The 17454-nt window shown below is 37.5% G+C and overlaps 1 protein-coding gene across 1 annotated transcript in view; it reads left to right on the top strand.

Moving 5' to 3' along the window:
* Positions 1 to 17454, top strand: part of LOC128649318 (tight junction protein ZO-2) — a gene marked incomplete in the record, with an annotated part of 134081 nt that continues 116627 nt past the window's right edge. The window contains 1 exon segment of the mRNA XM_053702525.1: positions 1 to 271. Coding sequence (XP_053558500.1) covers positions 248 to 271 — 24 coding nt within the window.

Below are 17454 nucleotides of genomic sequence, written 5' to 3'. Positions count from 1 at the left end.
GCTGCTCTTACATACACATTATTAGAGCACAGAGTTCCTGGTGTGGGAGGTACAATTCACCCGGGTAGAGTCACTGCTTTGCTTCTCTCCACACCCCATTGCCTGCTCAGTAGCTGCATGGGAAGCGCGCAGGTCTAAGTCCTCTCTCCAAACACACAGGTGCTGCCCCCTGTAAGCAGCTACACGCGAGAAACAACACCCAGGAAACAACTGGACATTTCTGTACCCTACCTGATTTATTCCTAAAATGGCTGTCAGATCTCACTACCAGGTAAGGCTGAATCTGGGTCAGCGGTTGTAGTTGTGTTCTCACAGTAGCTAGGTAAAAGGAATCAGCAGCAGCTGTGCACCACCTCTGTGCCGCTGAAGTTTTAGAAACATTTTGTTTGGATTGGATTTGTTGCGATGAAAACAGGAAGAGGAGAGGCTGAGCACAATAAACTTGAAAACTGAATTGCTGGAGAACAGAAACTTGTTTTGTTAACTATTGTCAAGTCTTCAGAATATGAAACGTTTGATAACATTGTTAAATATGATGGGAGACGATAACTAATGGGAAGTTTTTATTAGTTCAGAAACCAGATTGCACGTGTTAAAGAAAGGGGGGTGGGGGGCACTGTTTCTCTTTTTGTCTTTTAAAATGTTTGATTTGCAAAAGACAAAACACATAATGTGTAAATATCACTAAATCTTTGGTTTATTAAATGTACTTATTATACCTAAAATCTGAGAGATTAAATTACAGTAATGTTTTATAAAAATGGCAAATATGCTCGGGGATACTTTCTTGTTGAGATATTAATGGCAGTAAAAGTGTTTTCTCTAACTAAAATATATAGAAATCACCTTAAAGAGACATGAAACCCAAAATTGTTCTTGCATGATTTAGGAAGAGCATGACATTTTTAAACTTTCCAATTTACTTCTATTAACTAAGTTGCTTTATTCTCTTGATAGCCTTTGTTGAAAAACATATCTAAATAGGCAACAAAGGATACTTTAAGAATGAAGCAAATTAAATAATAGAAATAAATTGGAATGTTGTTTAAAATTGTATTCTCAATCTGAATCATGATTTTTTTGGGGGGGGGTGTTTAATATGTCTTTAAATATTAGTTGTAGGACCATAAGTCTATTTCCAGATCAGAATGCAGACACAAATGAGAGAGATGTTTGAGTAATTTAATTTTGGACTAAATGAGGACTGATAGCATGTATTATGACTAGCATGTGCAACTCATTTTATATTTGTGTGACTCCTATATTAAAGAGACATTGCACACTAGATTTTTCTTTGCATAAATGTTTTGTATTTGATCCATTTATATAGCCCACTGGGAGTGTTTTTGTAATAATGTATAGTTGGGCTTATTTTTTAATAACATTGTGATGATTTTCAGACTCCTAAACAAGCCATAGTGTCAGATGTATACGCTCGTTTACAGACTCCTGCTGCTTTTGTTTGTCTAATGGGTCTTTTCATGGTTTTTGTTTTGTCATCAATAGAGCAAGTTCATAGTTCCAGAGGTTTTGAAGCTTTTTCTTGGTTGTGGGAACAGCTTTCTGCAATTCCCAAAAGGGAATTTTTAAGACTGGCAATTATACTAGTTAGCATTTCAAGAATCAGCAGGTCTTAGACTAAAAAGTATGCTGCACTTCAATACTACATCGATCATACATATAAAAGACCACTGTTTAAACTTGTTTAAAAAAATGTATTAAAGGGTCATGAAATTAAATGTTCATGATTCAGAGAAAGCATTCAGTTATAAGAGCTTTTTGTAAAATTTCCTTCTGTTATCAAATTTACTTTGTTGTTTTGGTATTCTTTGTTGAAAAGCATACCTGGGCAGGCTCAGGAGCTGCAATGCAATACTGTGAGCTTGTTGGTGATTGGTGGTAACATGCATATAGGCCTCTTGCCATTGGCTCAGCAGCTGTTTCCAGTAGTGCTTTGCTGATCTGGAGTAGATTTTAACTAGGTTTAACAACTTTTCAGGGGTTAAACATATAGTTATTAACACGCAATAATAAAATACATAAAGCAATTTCTATTTTTGAATTGGTTTTCAAACTAACAGGAAGTGCATATTTGTTCTCACTAAGGAGAAATGTCATACTTGCTGATAAGGAGACAGATCTGCTGGTGGACTGTGACACAGTTATACTTTTCAACAAAGCAAAAACTAATATGCTTAAGATGTCATCTTTTAGATAAAACAATACCAATGTTTCAGCGCCCCCTTAAACTTGATGCAGGATACAAAATTAAATAACCAATTATGGGTGGGGGCAGCCAGCATTGCTAACTAAAAAGGTTAGAATCCTTGAGTATTCCTTGTGCACAAGCATTTTATGTATTTTACAACATGTCTCCAGTTTTTAGTGTCCTCTTGCACAGTAAGTGATCTCTTAAAGGGACAATATACACTCATTTTCATATAACTGCATGTAATAGACACTAGTATAAAGAATAAGATGCACAGATACTGATATAAAAATCCAGTATAAAACTGTTTAAAAACTTACTTAGAAGATGTCAGTTTGGCTCTGTTGAAAAGGTAGCTGGAAAGCCCACTGCGAGTGGGAAATAAGACACTTTCCCCCACTCCCCCTTCTTTTGCATATGAAAAGACCCTTTACACAAACAGCAGCAAGCTGGAGAAGGTAGCTGACCGTATTCACATAAAACTTTGGGGCTTGGTTAGGAGTCTGAAAATCAGAGCAATGTTTTTTAAAAATAAGCAAAACTATACATTTATTTTAAAATAAAACTTTATGGGCTATATAAATCATCTACAAAACATTTATGCAAAGAAAAAATGAGTGTATAATGTCCCTTTAAAGCTACAAGCTTAGCCCAAGATAAGTATGAAGCATGTGCACACTTACTCTAATAATTTGCTGTAAGCCCTGTCAGCTGCCCAGAAAAAAAGTGTGTGTGACTGGAGCATCAGTATTTAACCAATACAAGGTTAGACCAGCACTTACACCAGGTACTTATGGAACAGCCATGGGCCACTGCCAAGCCCACAAATACTGATGCAAGGAGGCTGTATCCAAAAAAGGTTAAAATCCCTTTTATTATGAAAGCATGGAGATCGACATAGAACACAACATTTAATCATGTGATACCACGGTTATAAAATTCCCTAATTTATAGCACTTCCCATAAATCTATTATTGCAATTAATCAATTTCAATTGAGTTGATTTGAAATAGAGCAAATAGTATATAAAGTCAAGTAACAAAACTACACAAAATGTAAACTATATAAAAAAGGTTAATTTAAAAACAATAATTTGCATACAGAGAAGCGCTCTACCAGGAACGAACAACAGCTCAGTGAATGTTACGGTACCAACAGGATACCAAGGGTTAATACCAGGGAACAATGTCCTGCATACAGAATCAGCACTTCACAACCTCGATCAGTTTCCCTGCAAACATGAGACCAAGCTCCACATTTCAGGTTTAAAAAAGAATGACATTTATTAAAGTGATGGTAAATTCTCCCCTTTATAAAATCAGATCTGGAATGTAAGCGCTATTTTAGATGAAGTTTAATTCATTAGCTGTAATGAAGATGCAGTATAACTTAGTTATTAATATAGATATGAAATTCAAATACTGCATGCTCCTCCGCCCACTTCAAAAGTAACATTTTCTGTGAGCTAACAGATTGAATTGTTGTCCAATCAGCGCTCTCCCCATATGGCACTTTTGTTGTAGCTAGAGCATTGATTGGAGAGTAATTCAATCATTTAGCTGACAGGAAGATTGACTTTTGAAGTGGGTGGTGTAACGTGGGGTATTTGAATTTCATATCTATATTAATAACTAAGTTATAGCGCATCTTCATTGCACATGATGAATAAAACCCCATCTAAAATAGCACTTACATTCTAGATCTGATTTTATAAAGGGGAGAGTTTACCATCACTTTAAAGGCTAGATGCCTAGTATTTATACAGGTTTGACCCCCCCCCAGATGGGGGTTGAAAGACTGTTGTACATTACATGGAGGGAACAAGCCCTTTGACATGATACAATAGAATTATATTACTTAAACACTTCAACCACAAGACACTCTTGGCCCTTCTTATCACTTAGGCGTTTTCTCTCTGGAGGTGATCAAACAATAGAATGCTTAGCACTAATTAAATTATAGCTGGAGCCAGCAACTTGTGTTTAGAAAATAGTTTCTTAAAGCTAAACACAGTTAACTCCTTCAGTCCTGACAAGGGTCTGTCACATAGCTCCCCCCTTGTGGAACACTCCGGCAGACCCGGCTTGACCCTTTTGCGGGTCAACCTGGGGATGACCGGACTAGGAGGTGGTAGGCATGTCAGTTTGCCAGGATAATCCATCTGTATTCCCGTTATGAGAGGGAATTCCTGTCCATACAAACAACGGTTCAACTTCCTCAGTGCCCAGACTAGGGCTAAACAGTCCTTCAAAATCCCATCAGCTTCTTTACGAGTTTTTTTTGTACCTGCTCTTTATAGGTATCCACAATCCCTTCATACTGACATAGGGTGCCCTTGAGTTGCTGCACCTCACTATGAGCCGGCGTCAGCTTCTCCTCAAGTGTCGCTAAGTTTGTCTTTAAGGTTTCATGTTCTACTCTCAAGCTGGTGTTTTCTGCAGTCTGTCGGTGCAGCTTGTCTAGCAGAGATTCCTGTTCTAAACGTGCTTTTTCCTCTGCACTCCTCTTCTCTCCCGCTAGCACTGTTACGTGATTATTTAACGTGACCATTTTATCCTCTACGTGACTCTTCTCCTTCATCAGCGCATTGTAACGGGACTTCCACGTATCAATAGCGGATAGAGATTTACTGAGCTCAGCATCCTGGGGCTTAGCAGCAGGTGGGTCAGTCTCTGCTGCACGGATCTGGGCACGGGTAGTCACAGGGTTAACATCAGCGGGACCCATAGGAGCGTAGGCAGAAACAAGGGGGGTCAAGTTATTTCCAAGGAGAATATCAGCGGGTAAATCCTTCATGACCCCCACATTCACAGGTCTAGCGCCCACTCCCCAATCCAAATGTACCCTGGCAACAGGTAGGCGGAACACAGTGCCCCCTGCTACCCTCACAGCCACAGTGTCTCCTGTGTGCTGTTTCTCAGACACCAAGTTCTTTCGAAGCAAGGTCATGGTAGCACCAGTATCCCATAGACCACTGACCTCCTTCCCATTCACTTTAACCAGTTGCCGGTTATTCCGGTGGGCAGCTTGCACAAGGTCTGCCTCATGTAGGATGCCCCAGCATTCTTGCGCCTCTACGTAGCGGGCCGCAGGCTGAGGGTTACGTGTGATTCCGCCGGCAGGTCTTCTCCAGGACTGTGTTTGGTTCGCTGCATTTAGGGGACACTCTGGTCTTTTGTGCCCTAGTTGCTTACATCCAAAGCACCGAATCGGTTGTGAGTAGCCCCGCGAATTGAACCGGGTTCTCTGAGGGTAGTTCGTGGCCGGAGGCAGTGTGGTATAGCAGTGTGCCGGGGTTTGGTAACTGGCAGCTGCTGGGGTGACTGGGGGTCTGTACTCCACTCTAGCAGGGGGCTTAGTGGTAGCAGTGTCCAGTTTGCGGGCATCTGTATACTCATCTGCCAAGCGAGCCGCTTCATGCAGGGTGGAGGGTTTACGGTCCCGAACCCACTCTCGAACTCCTGCGGGTAACTTGTCGAAGCAATGTTCCAACAGGAATAGCTGCAGCACCTCTTCCCCAGATACGGCTTGGCACCCCGCTATCCAGTGAGCTGCTGTGCGGTGCACCTTACATGCCCACTCAAGGTAGGAATCTCCAGCTACTTTAACAGTGTCTCTGAACCGCCTCCGGTATGCCTCCGGTGTAACCGCATACCTGGAGAGCAGAGCCTCTTTTACAGTATTATAATCCTCCACTTCCTCATCTGGAATGGCCCGAAAAGCCTCACTGGCCCGGCCGGATAATTTTCCGGATAATATCGTGACCCAGTCCTCTGCGGGTACCTTGTGTAGTGCACATTGCCTCTCAAAATCCGCAAGGTACCCATCAATCTCTCCTGTTTCCAGGAAGTTTTTAAAAGCTGCAAAATTTACTTTTCCCTTTTCCCCTGGGTTTGCTGTGATTTGAGCTGCTGAAGCGCCGCTTTGGCGAAGTAGGTTGGCCTCCACAGCTGCTATGACCCGGTCGATAATTTCCGCAGATGGGTTGGGGCCATAATATGCCAGTCTTATTTTAACCGCCCGATCAAAGCTTGCTTCTTCAGGGGTTCTGTCTGATATGCTGGGCCCTTTGGTTCCTTCTGTCCCTGGTACTCTTTCCATCTTAGTCAGTATTGTAATAATCCCCCTCTTCCTGAGGTTACTGGCTTGTGTAGTTGCTCTTCTGGGCGATAAGGTTCATTCCGTCGCTTGCCACCAATGTTACGGTACCAACAGGATACCAAGGTTAATACCAGATGAACAACGTCCTGCATAGACAATCAGCACATTCATCAGGGACACGGGAGACTTCCTAGAGAAGATACACAATTTTACAGATAAATTTATACTTTATTCCCTTGATGTTACCAGCCTTTACACGGCTATCACACATGAGTGGGTTGGGGGCTGTTTGATCTGTGTTATATTCCTGTGGTCTTTATAATGGACAAATATATTTTCTCTTGCAGCTTTTGGAGATTGTATTATACAATTTTCTTATTGAAGATTTGTTCTTTTTACAGCTACAAGGGACTGCCATGGGCTCCAATGTCACACCTAATTACGCCAATATCTTTATGAATTCCTTTGAGGAAAAATTTGTTTTTAAAAATGAGTTTTTTCGTCAGTGTGGTGCTACATTGACAATATTTTTGGTGTGTGGGTTGGCGACATTGGAGCCCTGGCCCAATTTGCGGACAAATTGAATAGGTGTACTTGCCATATTAAATTCAAAGTGACGTGGTCTGAAACTAGAATAGACTTCCTGGATGTGTCTGTGATTAAGAAAGGGGCTGGATTTAGGGTGAAAAAAATAGTTTCAGATGAAAATACTGTCCCCCTGAGGTTAAAAGAAAAAATTCTTATAAGGGTTTATCCACATGCTTTGATAGATCAGGTCACTACTGAGGTTAGAGCTACTCCTAGAAATGATTTGATAGGTAAACAATTGGCAAAAAAAAAGAAAAAGAGGTTAACCTTTATATCTGAATTCTGTCAGGAAAGCAACCGAATCACGAAAATTATACGTAAATGCTGGTATTCATTGGGGGAATGTATATCTGATGTAGAGGAATTTAAGCAGCCACCCATGACGGTCTTTAAGAGGAGTAAGAACTTGAGGGATGATCTTATAAGAGCTGATATAGGTTCTAAAAAAACTTTGAAACAATCTTTTATATCTGAAAAGAATCTTAGATGTTTTCGTTGCCTTGGCTGTGTTAAATATAGTTCGGTCATAAAGGGGCCTTATTTTTCTCATCCATTGACTGGACAAAAATTTAGACATAATGCACACTATACATGTCTTACATCTTTTGTTGTTTATCTTATGAAATGCCCTTGTGGGCGTGGTTACGTCGGAGAGACCACCAGACGTATTAAATATTGTATAAGTGAGCATAAGAGCAATGTAAGGTTGTAACTGCCCCAGTAGCTGCCCATTTTGTACAGTTTGGCCACCAATTTAATCAATTGCGCTTCCATGTCATTGAGAAGGTTGACATCCCTAGACTGGGGAGCAATAAGGAATTGCTCTTGAAGCAACGTGAGGTCTTTAGGATAGTCAGACTAGACACTATGGAGCCTAAGGGAATGAAAAAAGAAATCAATTGGTCAGTTTTTTTTTTTATTAGTAGACTTGTAATATCTTTATGAATTTGAGTGTTTATTAATTTAACATCTGATACTCAGGTCTAGCTAAAAATGCTTTGCATCCATTTATTTCACAGTATTAAGCTGGATATACTTTGCTGGTTGTAATATAATATTAGGCATTATTGTTTTTAAATTAACCTTTTTTATATATTGTATACATTTTATGTAGTTTTGTTACTTGACTTTTTATACTATTTGCCCTATTTCAATCAACTCAATTGTAATTTATTAATTGCTATAATTGATTTATGGGAAGTGCTATAAATTAGGGCATTGTATGAGTGGTATCACATGATTAAGGGGACCACCCCGAAACGCTGTGTTCTATGTTGATCCCCATGCTTTAATAATTAAAGGGATTTTAACCCTTTTTTTTTTGGATACAGCCTCCTTGTTGTTTGCATTAGTATTTAACCACAATGCCTGCTCAGAGAGCTGGTGGTGGTGTATGTTGTCATACAAGCCACCACTGACTCTTTCAGGAGGTGTAGTGTTTGAATGCTGGTGCACAGGGCACTCACAGAATATATGCGTATGTAAAACTTTTATTTAACAAAAGTATTGCATTGAGCAGATTTTTTATTTTATTGGACTAACTATACATTTATAAGTTAACAAGCTTTCGGAAGTGTACTTTCCTTTTTCAAATCTAAAAAACTTGCTTCAATGCAATACTTATGTTATCTAAATCACTGGACTAACATGGCTACTCCAATCAACTTAAAAGTTTTATTAAAAAGACGCTAAAGTCAATATTGGTTATGTGCACAAGTTCAGAGTATACATATACTAGACTGTGATTGGCTGTTACCTGATACAGGAGGCCAGAACATTTGGAAAAATATTTCTACAGCTCATGTAGTTTTTAAAAATACATCTGCATAATATTCTCAGGATAATCTGTGCTTTGATTGCATTATTATGTCTAGAAATTTAAGGGGATAGTGTCCCTTTTAAGTACGTTTTGGGTGCACTCTTAAGAAAACGGTGGAAACTAGACAGGAAGACCACCTCTGCCAATGCTGTGGGTATTTTTATTTTATTTTTTGTAAAAAAAAAAAAAAAAAGTTAAATATATTATTTTAAAATATAAACTACAACAATATTTCATCTGACAGTCTGAATGTTTAACCATCATGCCCCTTTATAGGAACAGTAACACTTATATATTTTTTTTTTTAATGCTCGACAAAACCAGGCGCCAAAGAGCCACCGTTGCCTTAAAGTGATGGTAAATCTGAGCATTATATCTGAACATTTTTTTTTTTGACTGTATGTGTCATTATTAAAGGGACACTCAAGTAAAAAAAAAAGTTTATGATTCAGATAGACCATTATCAAATTTGCGTATATTTGCATTTGTGATTGGCTGATGGCTGTCATATAATACAGGAGGAGTGGAAATAGACATAACTCAAATTTGTCAGAAAAAAAATCTACTACCTTTTTTAAGTTAAGACTAAGTTTTATTGCATTGTCTTTTTATCATGCATTTGTTGATTATGCAAATCGACTGTATTTACTGGTCCTTTTTAAAGGACAAACTTTTCATGTTGACTGGAAATTGCGTTTTATTATAGGTGGTAGTGTATGATAAAGAAAAAAACTGTGTGTGTGTATATATATATATATATATATATATATATATAATATATATATAATATAATATAATATAATATAAATATATACTTTTCTTTCATGTAATTGGCAAGAGTCCATGAGCTAGTGACGTATGGGATATACATTTCCTACCAGGAGGGGCAAAGTTTCCCAAACCTTAAAATGCCTATAAATACACCCCTCACCACACCCACAATTCAGTTTTACAAACTTTGCCTCCTATGGAGGTGGTGAAGTAAGTTTGTGCTAAGATTTCTACGTTGATATGCGCTTCTCAGCATTGTTGAAGCCCGATTCCTCTCAGAGTACAGCGAATGTCAGAGGGCCGTGAAGGGAGTATCACTTATTGAATACGATGATTACCCTAACGGGGGTCTATTTCATGGGTTCTCTGTTATTGGTCGTAGAGATTCATCTCCTAACTCCCTTTTCAGATTGACGATATACTCTCAATTTACCATTACCTCTACTTATAACTGTTTCAGTACTGGTTTGGCTATCTGCTATATGTGGATGGGTGTTTTTTGGTAAGTATGTTTTTTATTACTTAAGACACCTCAGCTATGGTTTGGCACTTTATGCATTTATATAAAGTTCTAAATATATGTATTGTACTTATATTTGCCATGAGTCAGGTTCATGTATTTCCTTCTGCAGACTGTCAGTTTCATATTTGGGTAATATAAACATCTTTTATAGAAATGTTTTTCTTACCTGGGGTTTAGTCTTTTTTTCAATTGACTAGTTCTTGCAAATTGCGGGTGGCATTAGGCCTGCGGGTGCGTCAAATGCTAAACTTTATTGCTTCATTCTTGGCGTGAACATATTTTTGGCGCGGTAAAATACGTCTGACGCATTTTCATCATTTTCCGGCGTCATACTTGACGCCGAGACCTTTCACACGGTTGCATCATTAGTGACGCGAGAGTGTCATTTCCGGCTATTTTTGGCGCCAAAAAGTTTACGTTGTGCGTCATACTTGGCGCCAAACTTTTTCATTATTTCAATACCCCATTGATGTTTGCCTCTTGATTTTTTTTCTCTATCAGAGGCCTATGCTAGTTGCTTTTTTCCCCATTCCTGAAACTGTCATATAAGGAAATAGATCATTTTGCTTTTTATGTTGTGTTTTTTTTCTCTTACATTTTGCAAGATGTCTATCTGATCCTGCCTCAGAAGTTTCTGCTGGAACATTGCTGCCTGACATCGGTCCTACCAAAGCTAAGTGCATTTGTTGTAAAATTGTTGAAATTATTTCGCTGAATGACATTTGTAATAGTTGTCATGATAAACTTTTACATGCAGTTAGTGTATCCATCAGTAATATCACATTGCCAATTGTAGTTCCTTCAACTTCTAATGTGCATGATATACCTGTAAATTTTAAAGAATTTGTTTCTGATTCTATTTTGAAGGCTTTGTCTGCATTTCCACCTTCTAATAAACGTAAAGGTCTTTTAAAACTTCTCATTTAGTTGATGAAATTTCAAATGACCAACAACATAATTTATCCTCTTCTGATGAGGATCTATCTGATACAGAAGATCCTTCCTCAGACATTGACACTGACAAATCTACTTATTTATTTAAAATAGAGTATATGCGTTCTTTATTATCCTCTTAAGGACATATGACAGAATTTTTCCGTCATAAAACAATTGAGCAAACTGAAAGCTGTGTCCTTAAAGGGTTAAAAGAAGTGTTAATTATTTTGGATATTGAGATAACCAGTCCTATTGACGTTCAGTCTAATTAACGTTTAAATGTTGTTTTTAAACCTCCTGTGGTTTCTCCAGGGTTTTTTTATTCCTGAGGCTATTTCTGATATGATTTCTAGGGAATGGAATAAGCCAGGTACTTTTATTCCTTCTTCAAGGTTTAAAAAATTGTATCCTTTACCAGCAAAATCTATAGAGTTTTGGGAAAAAATCCCCAAAGTTGAAGGGGCTATTTCTACTCTTGCTAAACGTACCACTATTCCTATGGAGGATAGTACTTCCTTTTAAGGATCCTTTAGATAGGAAGCTTGAATCTTATCTAAGGAAGGCCTATTTATATTCAGGTCATCTTCTCAGATCTGAAATTTCTTTGGCTGATGTTGCGGCTGCATCAACATTCTGGTTGGAAAATTTAGCGCAACAGGAATTGGATTCTGACTTATCTAGCATTATTCGCTTATTGCAATATGCTAATCATTTTATTGTGATGCAATTTTTGATATTATCAAAATTGATGTTAGATCCATGTCTTTAGCTGTATTAGCTAGAAGAGCTTTGTGGCTTAAATCTTGGAATGCTGATATGACATCTAAATCTAGATTACTATCTCTTTCTTTCCAAGGTAATACTTTATTTGGTTCTCAGTTGGATTCTATTATTTCAACTGTCACTGGGGGAAGGGAGTTTTTCTGCCTCAGGATTAAAAACCTAAGGGTAAATCTAAGGCTTCTAACCGTTTTTGTTCCTTTCGTCAGAATAAGGAACAAAAACTCAATCTTCCCCCCAAGGAGTCTACTTCCAATTGGAAGCCTTCCTCAAATTGGAATAAATCCAAGCCATTTAGGAAGTCAGCCCCTAAGTCCGCATGAAGGTGCAGCCCTCATTCCAGCTCAGCTGGTTGGGGGCAGATTAAGGTTTTTCAAGATATTTGGATAAAATCTGTCCAAAATCAATGGATTCAGAGCATTATCTCTCAAGGGTATCGAATAGGATTCAGAGTAAGACCTCCTGTGAGAAGATTTTTTTTTTCTCTCACGTATCCCAGTAAATCCAGTAAAAGCTCAGGCTTTCCTGAAGTGTGTTTCAGACCTGGAGTCTTCAGGGGTAATCATGCCAGTTCCTCCTCAGGAACAAGGTTTGGGGTTTTATTCAAATCTATTCATTGTACCAAAGAAGGAAAATTTATTCAGACCAGTTCTGGATCTGAAAAATTTTGAATCGTTATGTAAGAGTACCAACTTTCAAGATGGTGACTATATAAGGACTATTCTGCCTTTTGTTCAGCAAGGACATTATATGTCCACAATAGGCTTGCAGGATGCATACCTTCATATTCCGATTCATCCAGAACATTATGTTTCTGATATTCTCTTTTCTAAACAAGCTTTACCAATTTGTTGCTCTTCCATTTGGCCTAGCAACAGCTCCAAGAATCTTTTCAAAGGTTCTGGGTGCCCTACTCTCTGTAATCAGAGAACAGGGTATTGCAGTGTTTCCTTATTTGGACGATATCTTGGTACTAGCTCAGTCTTTGCGTACTGCAGAATCTCACACAAATCAACTAGTGTATGTATATGTAGATCAGGAAGAAAGATAGGAAATAACACTTCCAACAAGATGGGAGTATACAGATGTGGAAAGAAACTATGTTTCATGTGTGAACACATAACTCATGGATTCACCATCATAGTATCACATAATAACGGGGAAATATTTCATATTAAAAGTAAAATGACCTGTGATTCCAGTTTTGTCATTTATGCACTTACGTGCAAATGTGGGATCCAGTATATAGGTAGGACCTGTAGAAAGGTCAGAACCCGATGGAGTGAACACCAAAGTAAAGTCATCTAAACATAGTGTATCCCGACACATTTGTGAGAAATATGTATCCGGAAAACGCTCATTCAAAATTACTCCAATAGAAAGTATCCCCAAAAGTAATTTGTACAATAGGTTTAACAAGCTTAGACAAAGGGAAACCTATTGGATTTTCAAATTCAATAGTCTATTTCGCACTGGCCTTAATGAAGTTATAGATTCAGCTGCATTTATATGATTGTTCTTTACATTCAATAATTACTAGTCATATGTTAGGGTCCTCACTGAGTTTATCGTAGATTAATATTTCTAACCATCCCAACTATCTAAGTTTTAACGACCATCATTATTATCATTTTCGATGTTTTATAATTTTAACTTATTTGCATTTTTTTTTTTTTAATTTATATTTTTGTTGTTAGTGTTTAGGAAGATTTTGTACACTGCACTTTCCCTGCCCACTTGTTGCTTAGCTATATGTTAAAGCATTGTTAGTAATTTTTTTAGCTATATGAATAATATATTTAGTATCATTAGTACAATATTATTAGTCTGTAGGTAACCACTCACATAGTGAGTGTATATATGCTTAGGTGATGTGGCCTTTTAAATTCCTTTGAGAATTTTGTTTAAATAATTTCACTTAATGGTTAGATTCACTTTAGTATATATTCGAATATAGGTCATTACCCATGTAGTGAGCATATATATTTTTAGATTATGTGTTGATTAATATATCTACATGTTCTCACAGTCACTTTTAGATAATATATTTATATAATCTCTCACATAATTGTTAGATCCATATATACACATATTCACACTATTACAGGTTTTCATCACACATTCGCAATAATCACATCACCAATAATTTCTATGATACGTTCTTTATGACCATCCACACACAGGAGATATAGCATTGTTTATTATAGCACTTTCATATAAATATTTTGCCATAATCACGGACATTGCACTTTTTTTTATTAGGTATTATTCAGATACATGTCACATATTAATCCATCACACTAGCACATTAGGTATTGCTCAGATATCTATCAATGTATCATTATATCATTTACTTCATAGATATATTATGCACAATGCGTACTCGCGAGTGCCTATATTTTTTACAATTGAGATGATGGAACATTTAGAGATGTACTAACATTGCATTACATCTAACAATCTTATCTATGTATAGTGTGTACTCGTTATTGTCTCATTCTGACCATTCGGGTGCCTTTGCTTAGCGCATTGGGTTAATTTATTGCCTATAATTATGCAACCCGAGTGCTTTGCTATTATATCACTTCCGCCGTCGGGAGGGCACTTAGCAAATCAGACGGTCATGCTGATACACTTCCGGGAAGCTCTATACATGAGTGACACATAAAGGCATGACGGTCTGTGTAGTCTTTCTTATGATCAGGGCGCACACCAATCAGATTTGTCATGAGACACAAACCCCCATAAGATTGGTTGTTATTGGTTAAGGAGACTTCATTTACGTAGTTTGTTTATATTAGTCCAATTTGTAATTATTTCAAAATCGGCATGGATTCACACTTATGTAATTTTATAGTTACCAACGTATGGGTCACAACTCACAGGAGATTATATTGGTTTATATATATATATATATATATATATATATATATATATATATATATATATATATATATATATATATATATATATATATAATTTCATAGTATTTCCCTAATTATTGCAACAAGTGGGCGTTTAGGGAGAGAGGTTTTATTGGTTTATGTGAAGAAAGGGGAGGGTTCATTGGAAACATATGGTTACTGAGCCCTATTTAAAGGGAATTAAAACAGGGTCAGAGTATACAAGCCTGAGAAACGCGTCGCTATTATCTCTGTACATACAAGGAGATTTGCCTTTCAAACACAACCAGCTGTATTTTGATGAACTGATGGTATTTTTATTCTTGCACAATAAAATACTTGTTTTAATTTTTATACAAGCCTGGTGTTAGTGTGGCATTTCACTTGCAAGTAACCTAAGGGCTGTTTAGCCTTTCTCCCCTCTTCACTCCAGTTCCTTTCTGCTGAAAGTGACCCAGGCAAGGGTCACGGTTGGGACAACAAGAACCATAGGATATCACGACGGGGATTCCCTTGTACAGCCAGCTGGTTTGCTGTGAAAATACCAGCCTGTTCCTATAGGCACAATTGAGTGCCTTCACGTTTGTGAGTATCCTGTAGCTTGTTTCACTTGGATATTGTTGGTCCTTATTGATCTACACATGTGGCGCCTCTGTTTTTGTTGTCATTACAGCTGTCCATTTGGCTATTCGTTAAACTGAATTGTGGGTGTGGTGAGGGGTGTATTTATAGGCATTTTGAGGTTTGGGAAACTTTGCCCCTCCTGGTAGGATTGTATATCCCATATGTCACTAGCTCATGGACTCTTGCCAATATGAAAGAAATGAATTTATCAGGTAAGTTCTTACATAAATTATGTTACATATATATACATATATATATATATATATATGTGTGTATACAGAGGATATAAAAAGTTTACACACCCCTGTTAAAATGTCAGGTTTCTGTGATGTAAAAAAAATGAGACAAAGATAAATCATTTCAGAACTTTTTCCACCTTTAATGTGACCTATAAACTGTACAACTCAATTGAAAAACAAACTGAAATCTTTTAGGTGGAGGGTAGAAAATAAAAAAATTTAAAATGTGGTTGCATAAGTGGGGATGTAGATGTGTTCAGAATTAAGCAATCACATTCAAAATCATGTTAAATAAGTGTCAGCATACACCTGCCATCATTTAAAGTGCCTCTAATTAACCCCAAATAAAGTTCAGCTGCTCTAGTTGGTCTTTCCTGAAATTTTCTTAGACTCATCCCACAGCAAAAGCCATGGTCCACAGAGCGCTTCCAAAGCATCAGAGGGATCTCATTGTTAAAAGGTGTCAGTCAGGAGAAGGGTACAAAAGGATTTCCAAGGCATTAGATATACCATGGAACACAGTGAAGACAGTCATCATCAAGTGGAGAAAATATGGCACAACAGTGATATTACCAAGAACTGGACATCCCTCCAAAATTGATGAAAAGACGAGAAGAAAACTGGTCTGGAAAGCTACCAAGAGGCCTACAGCAACATTAAAGGAACTGCAGGAATATGACTGTGTGGTACATGTGACAACAATCTCACATATTCTTCATATGTCTGGCCTATGGGGTAGAGTGGCAAGATGAAAGCCTTTTCTTATGAAGAGAAACATCCAAGACAGGCTACATTTTGCAAAAACACATCTGAAGTCTCCCAAAAGCATGTGGGAAAAGGTGTTATGGTCTGATGAAACCAAGGTTGAACTTTTTGGCCATAATTCCAAAATATATGTTTGGCGCAAAAACAACACTGCATATCACCAAAAGAACACCATACCCACAGTGAAGCGTGGTTGCAGCATCATGCTTTGGGGCTTTTTTCTTCAGCTGGAACTGGGGCCTTAGTTAAGCTAGAGGGAATTATGAACAGTTCCAAATACCAGTCAATATTGGCACAAAACCTTCAGGCTTCTGCTAGAAAGCTGAACATGAAGAGGAACTTCATCTTTCAGCATGACAACGACCCAAAGCATACATCCAAATCAACAAAGGAATGGCTTCACCAGAAGAAGATTAAAGTTTTGGAATGGCCCAGCCAGAGCTCAGACCTGAATCTTATTGAAAATCTGTGAGGTGATCTGAAGAGGGCTGTGCACAGGAGATGCCCTCGCAATCTGACAGATTTGGAGTGTTTTTGCAAAGAAGAGTGGGCAAATCTTGCCAAGTCAAAATGTGCCATACTGATAGACTCATACCCAAAAAGACTGAGTGCTGTAATAAAATCAAAAGGTGCTTCAACAAAGTATTAGTTTAAGGGTGTGCACACTTATGCAACCATATTATTTTATTTTTATATTTTTTTTTCTTCCCTCTGCCTAAAAGATTTTAGTTTGTTTTTCATATATATATATATATATATAATGTGTGTGTATATATGAGAGAGAGAGATTCTGCAAATAAATGAATACACACCAGAGAGATTTACTTACAATAATAAGCCTGACTTAAAAATATGAAATACAAAAGACCTTTATCTAGCAAATGAAATTATTTGGCATTAATGTGACTAGCTAAGACTACACAGGACTATAGATATAAGCATAAAATACAAAGTGCCCTTTTAAAATTACTAACTTCAATTAAACTGTAGCAACAATGAATGTATTTGCTTTAAAATATTAAATTATAGTCACTGCTATACGTTATAACATAACCAAATGATTATTCAGTTTCCAGAATTTCCTGTTGGTCATCTAAGAAAGATTTATCCACTATATCGCAAAGGTTCAGGCCTTAAAACTGTTATCTCCCTTTGTTCAAGAAAGTGTCCCAAAATGGCAGAGAATCTACTTGGCA

The sequence above is a fragment of the Bombina bombina genome, chromosome 2 (genome assembly GCF_027579735.1).
Source record: "Bombina bombina isolate aBomBom1 chromosome 2, aBomBom1.pri, whole genome shotgun sequence".
NCBI classification, from domain to species: Eukaryota; Metazoa; Chordata; class Amphibia; order Anura; family Bombinatoridae; genus Bombina; species Bombina bombina.
Note: the sequence above shows the minus strand (reverse complement) of the source record. Positions and strands in the feature narration are given on the sequence as shown.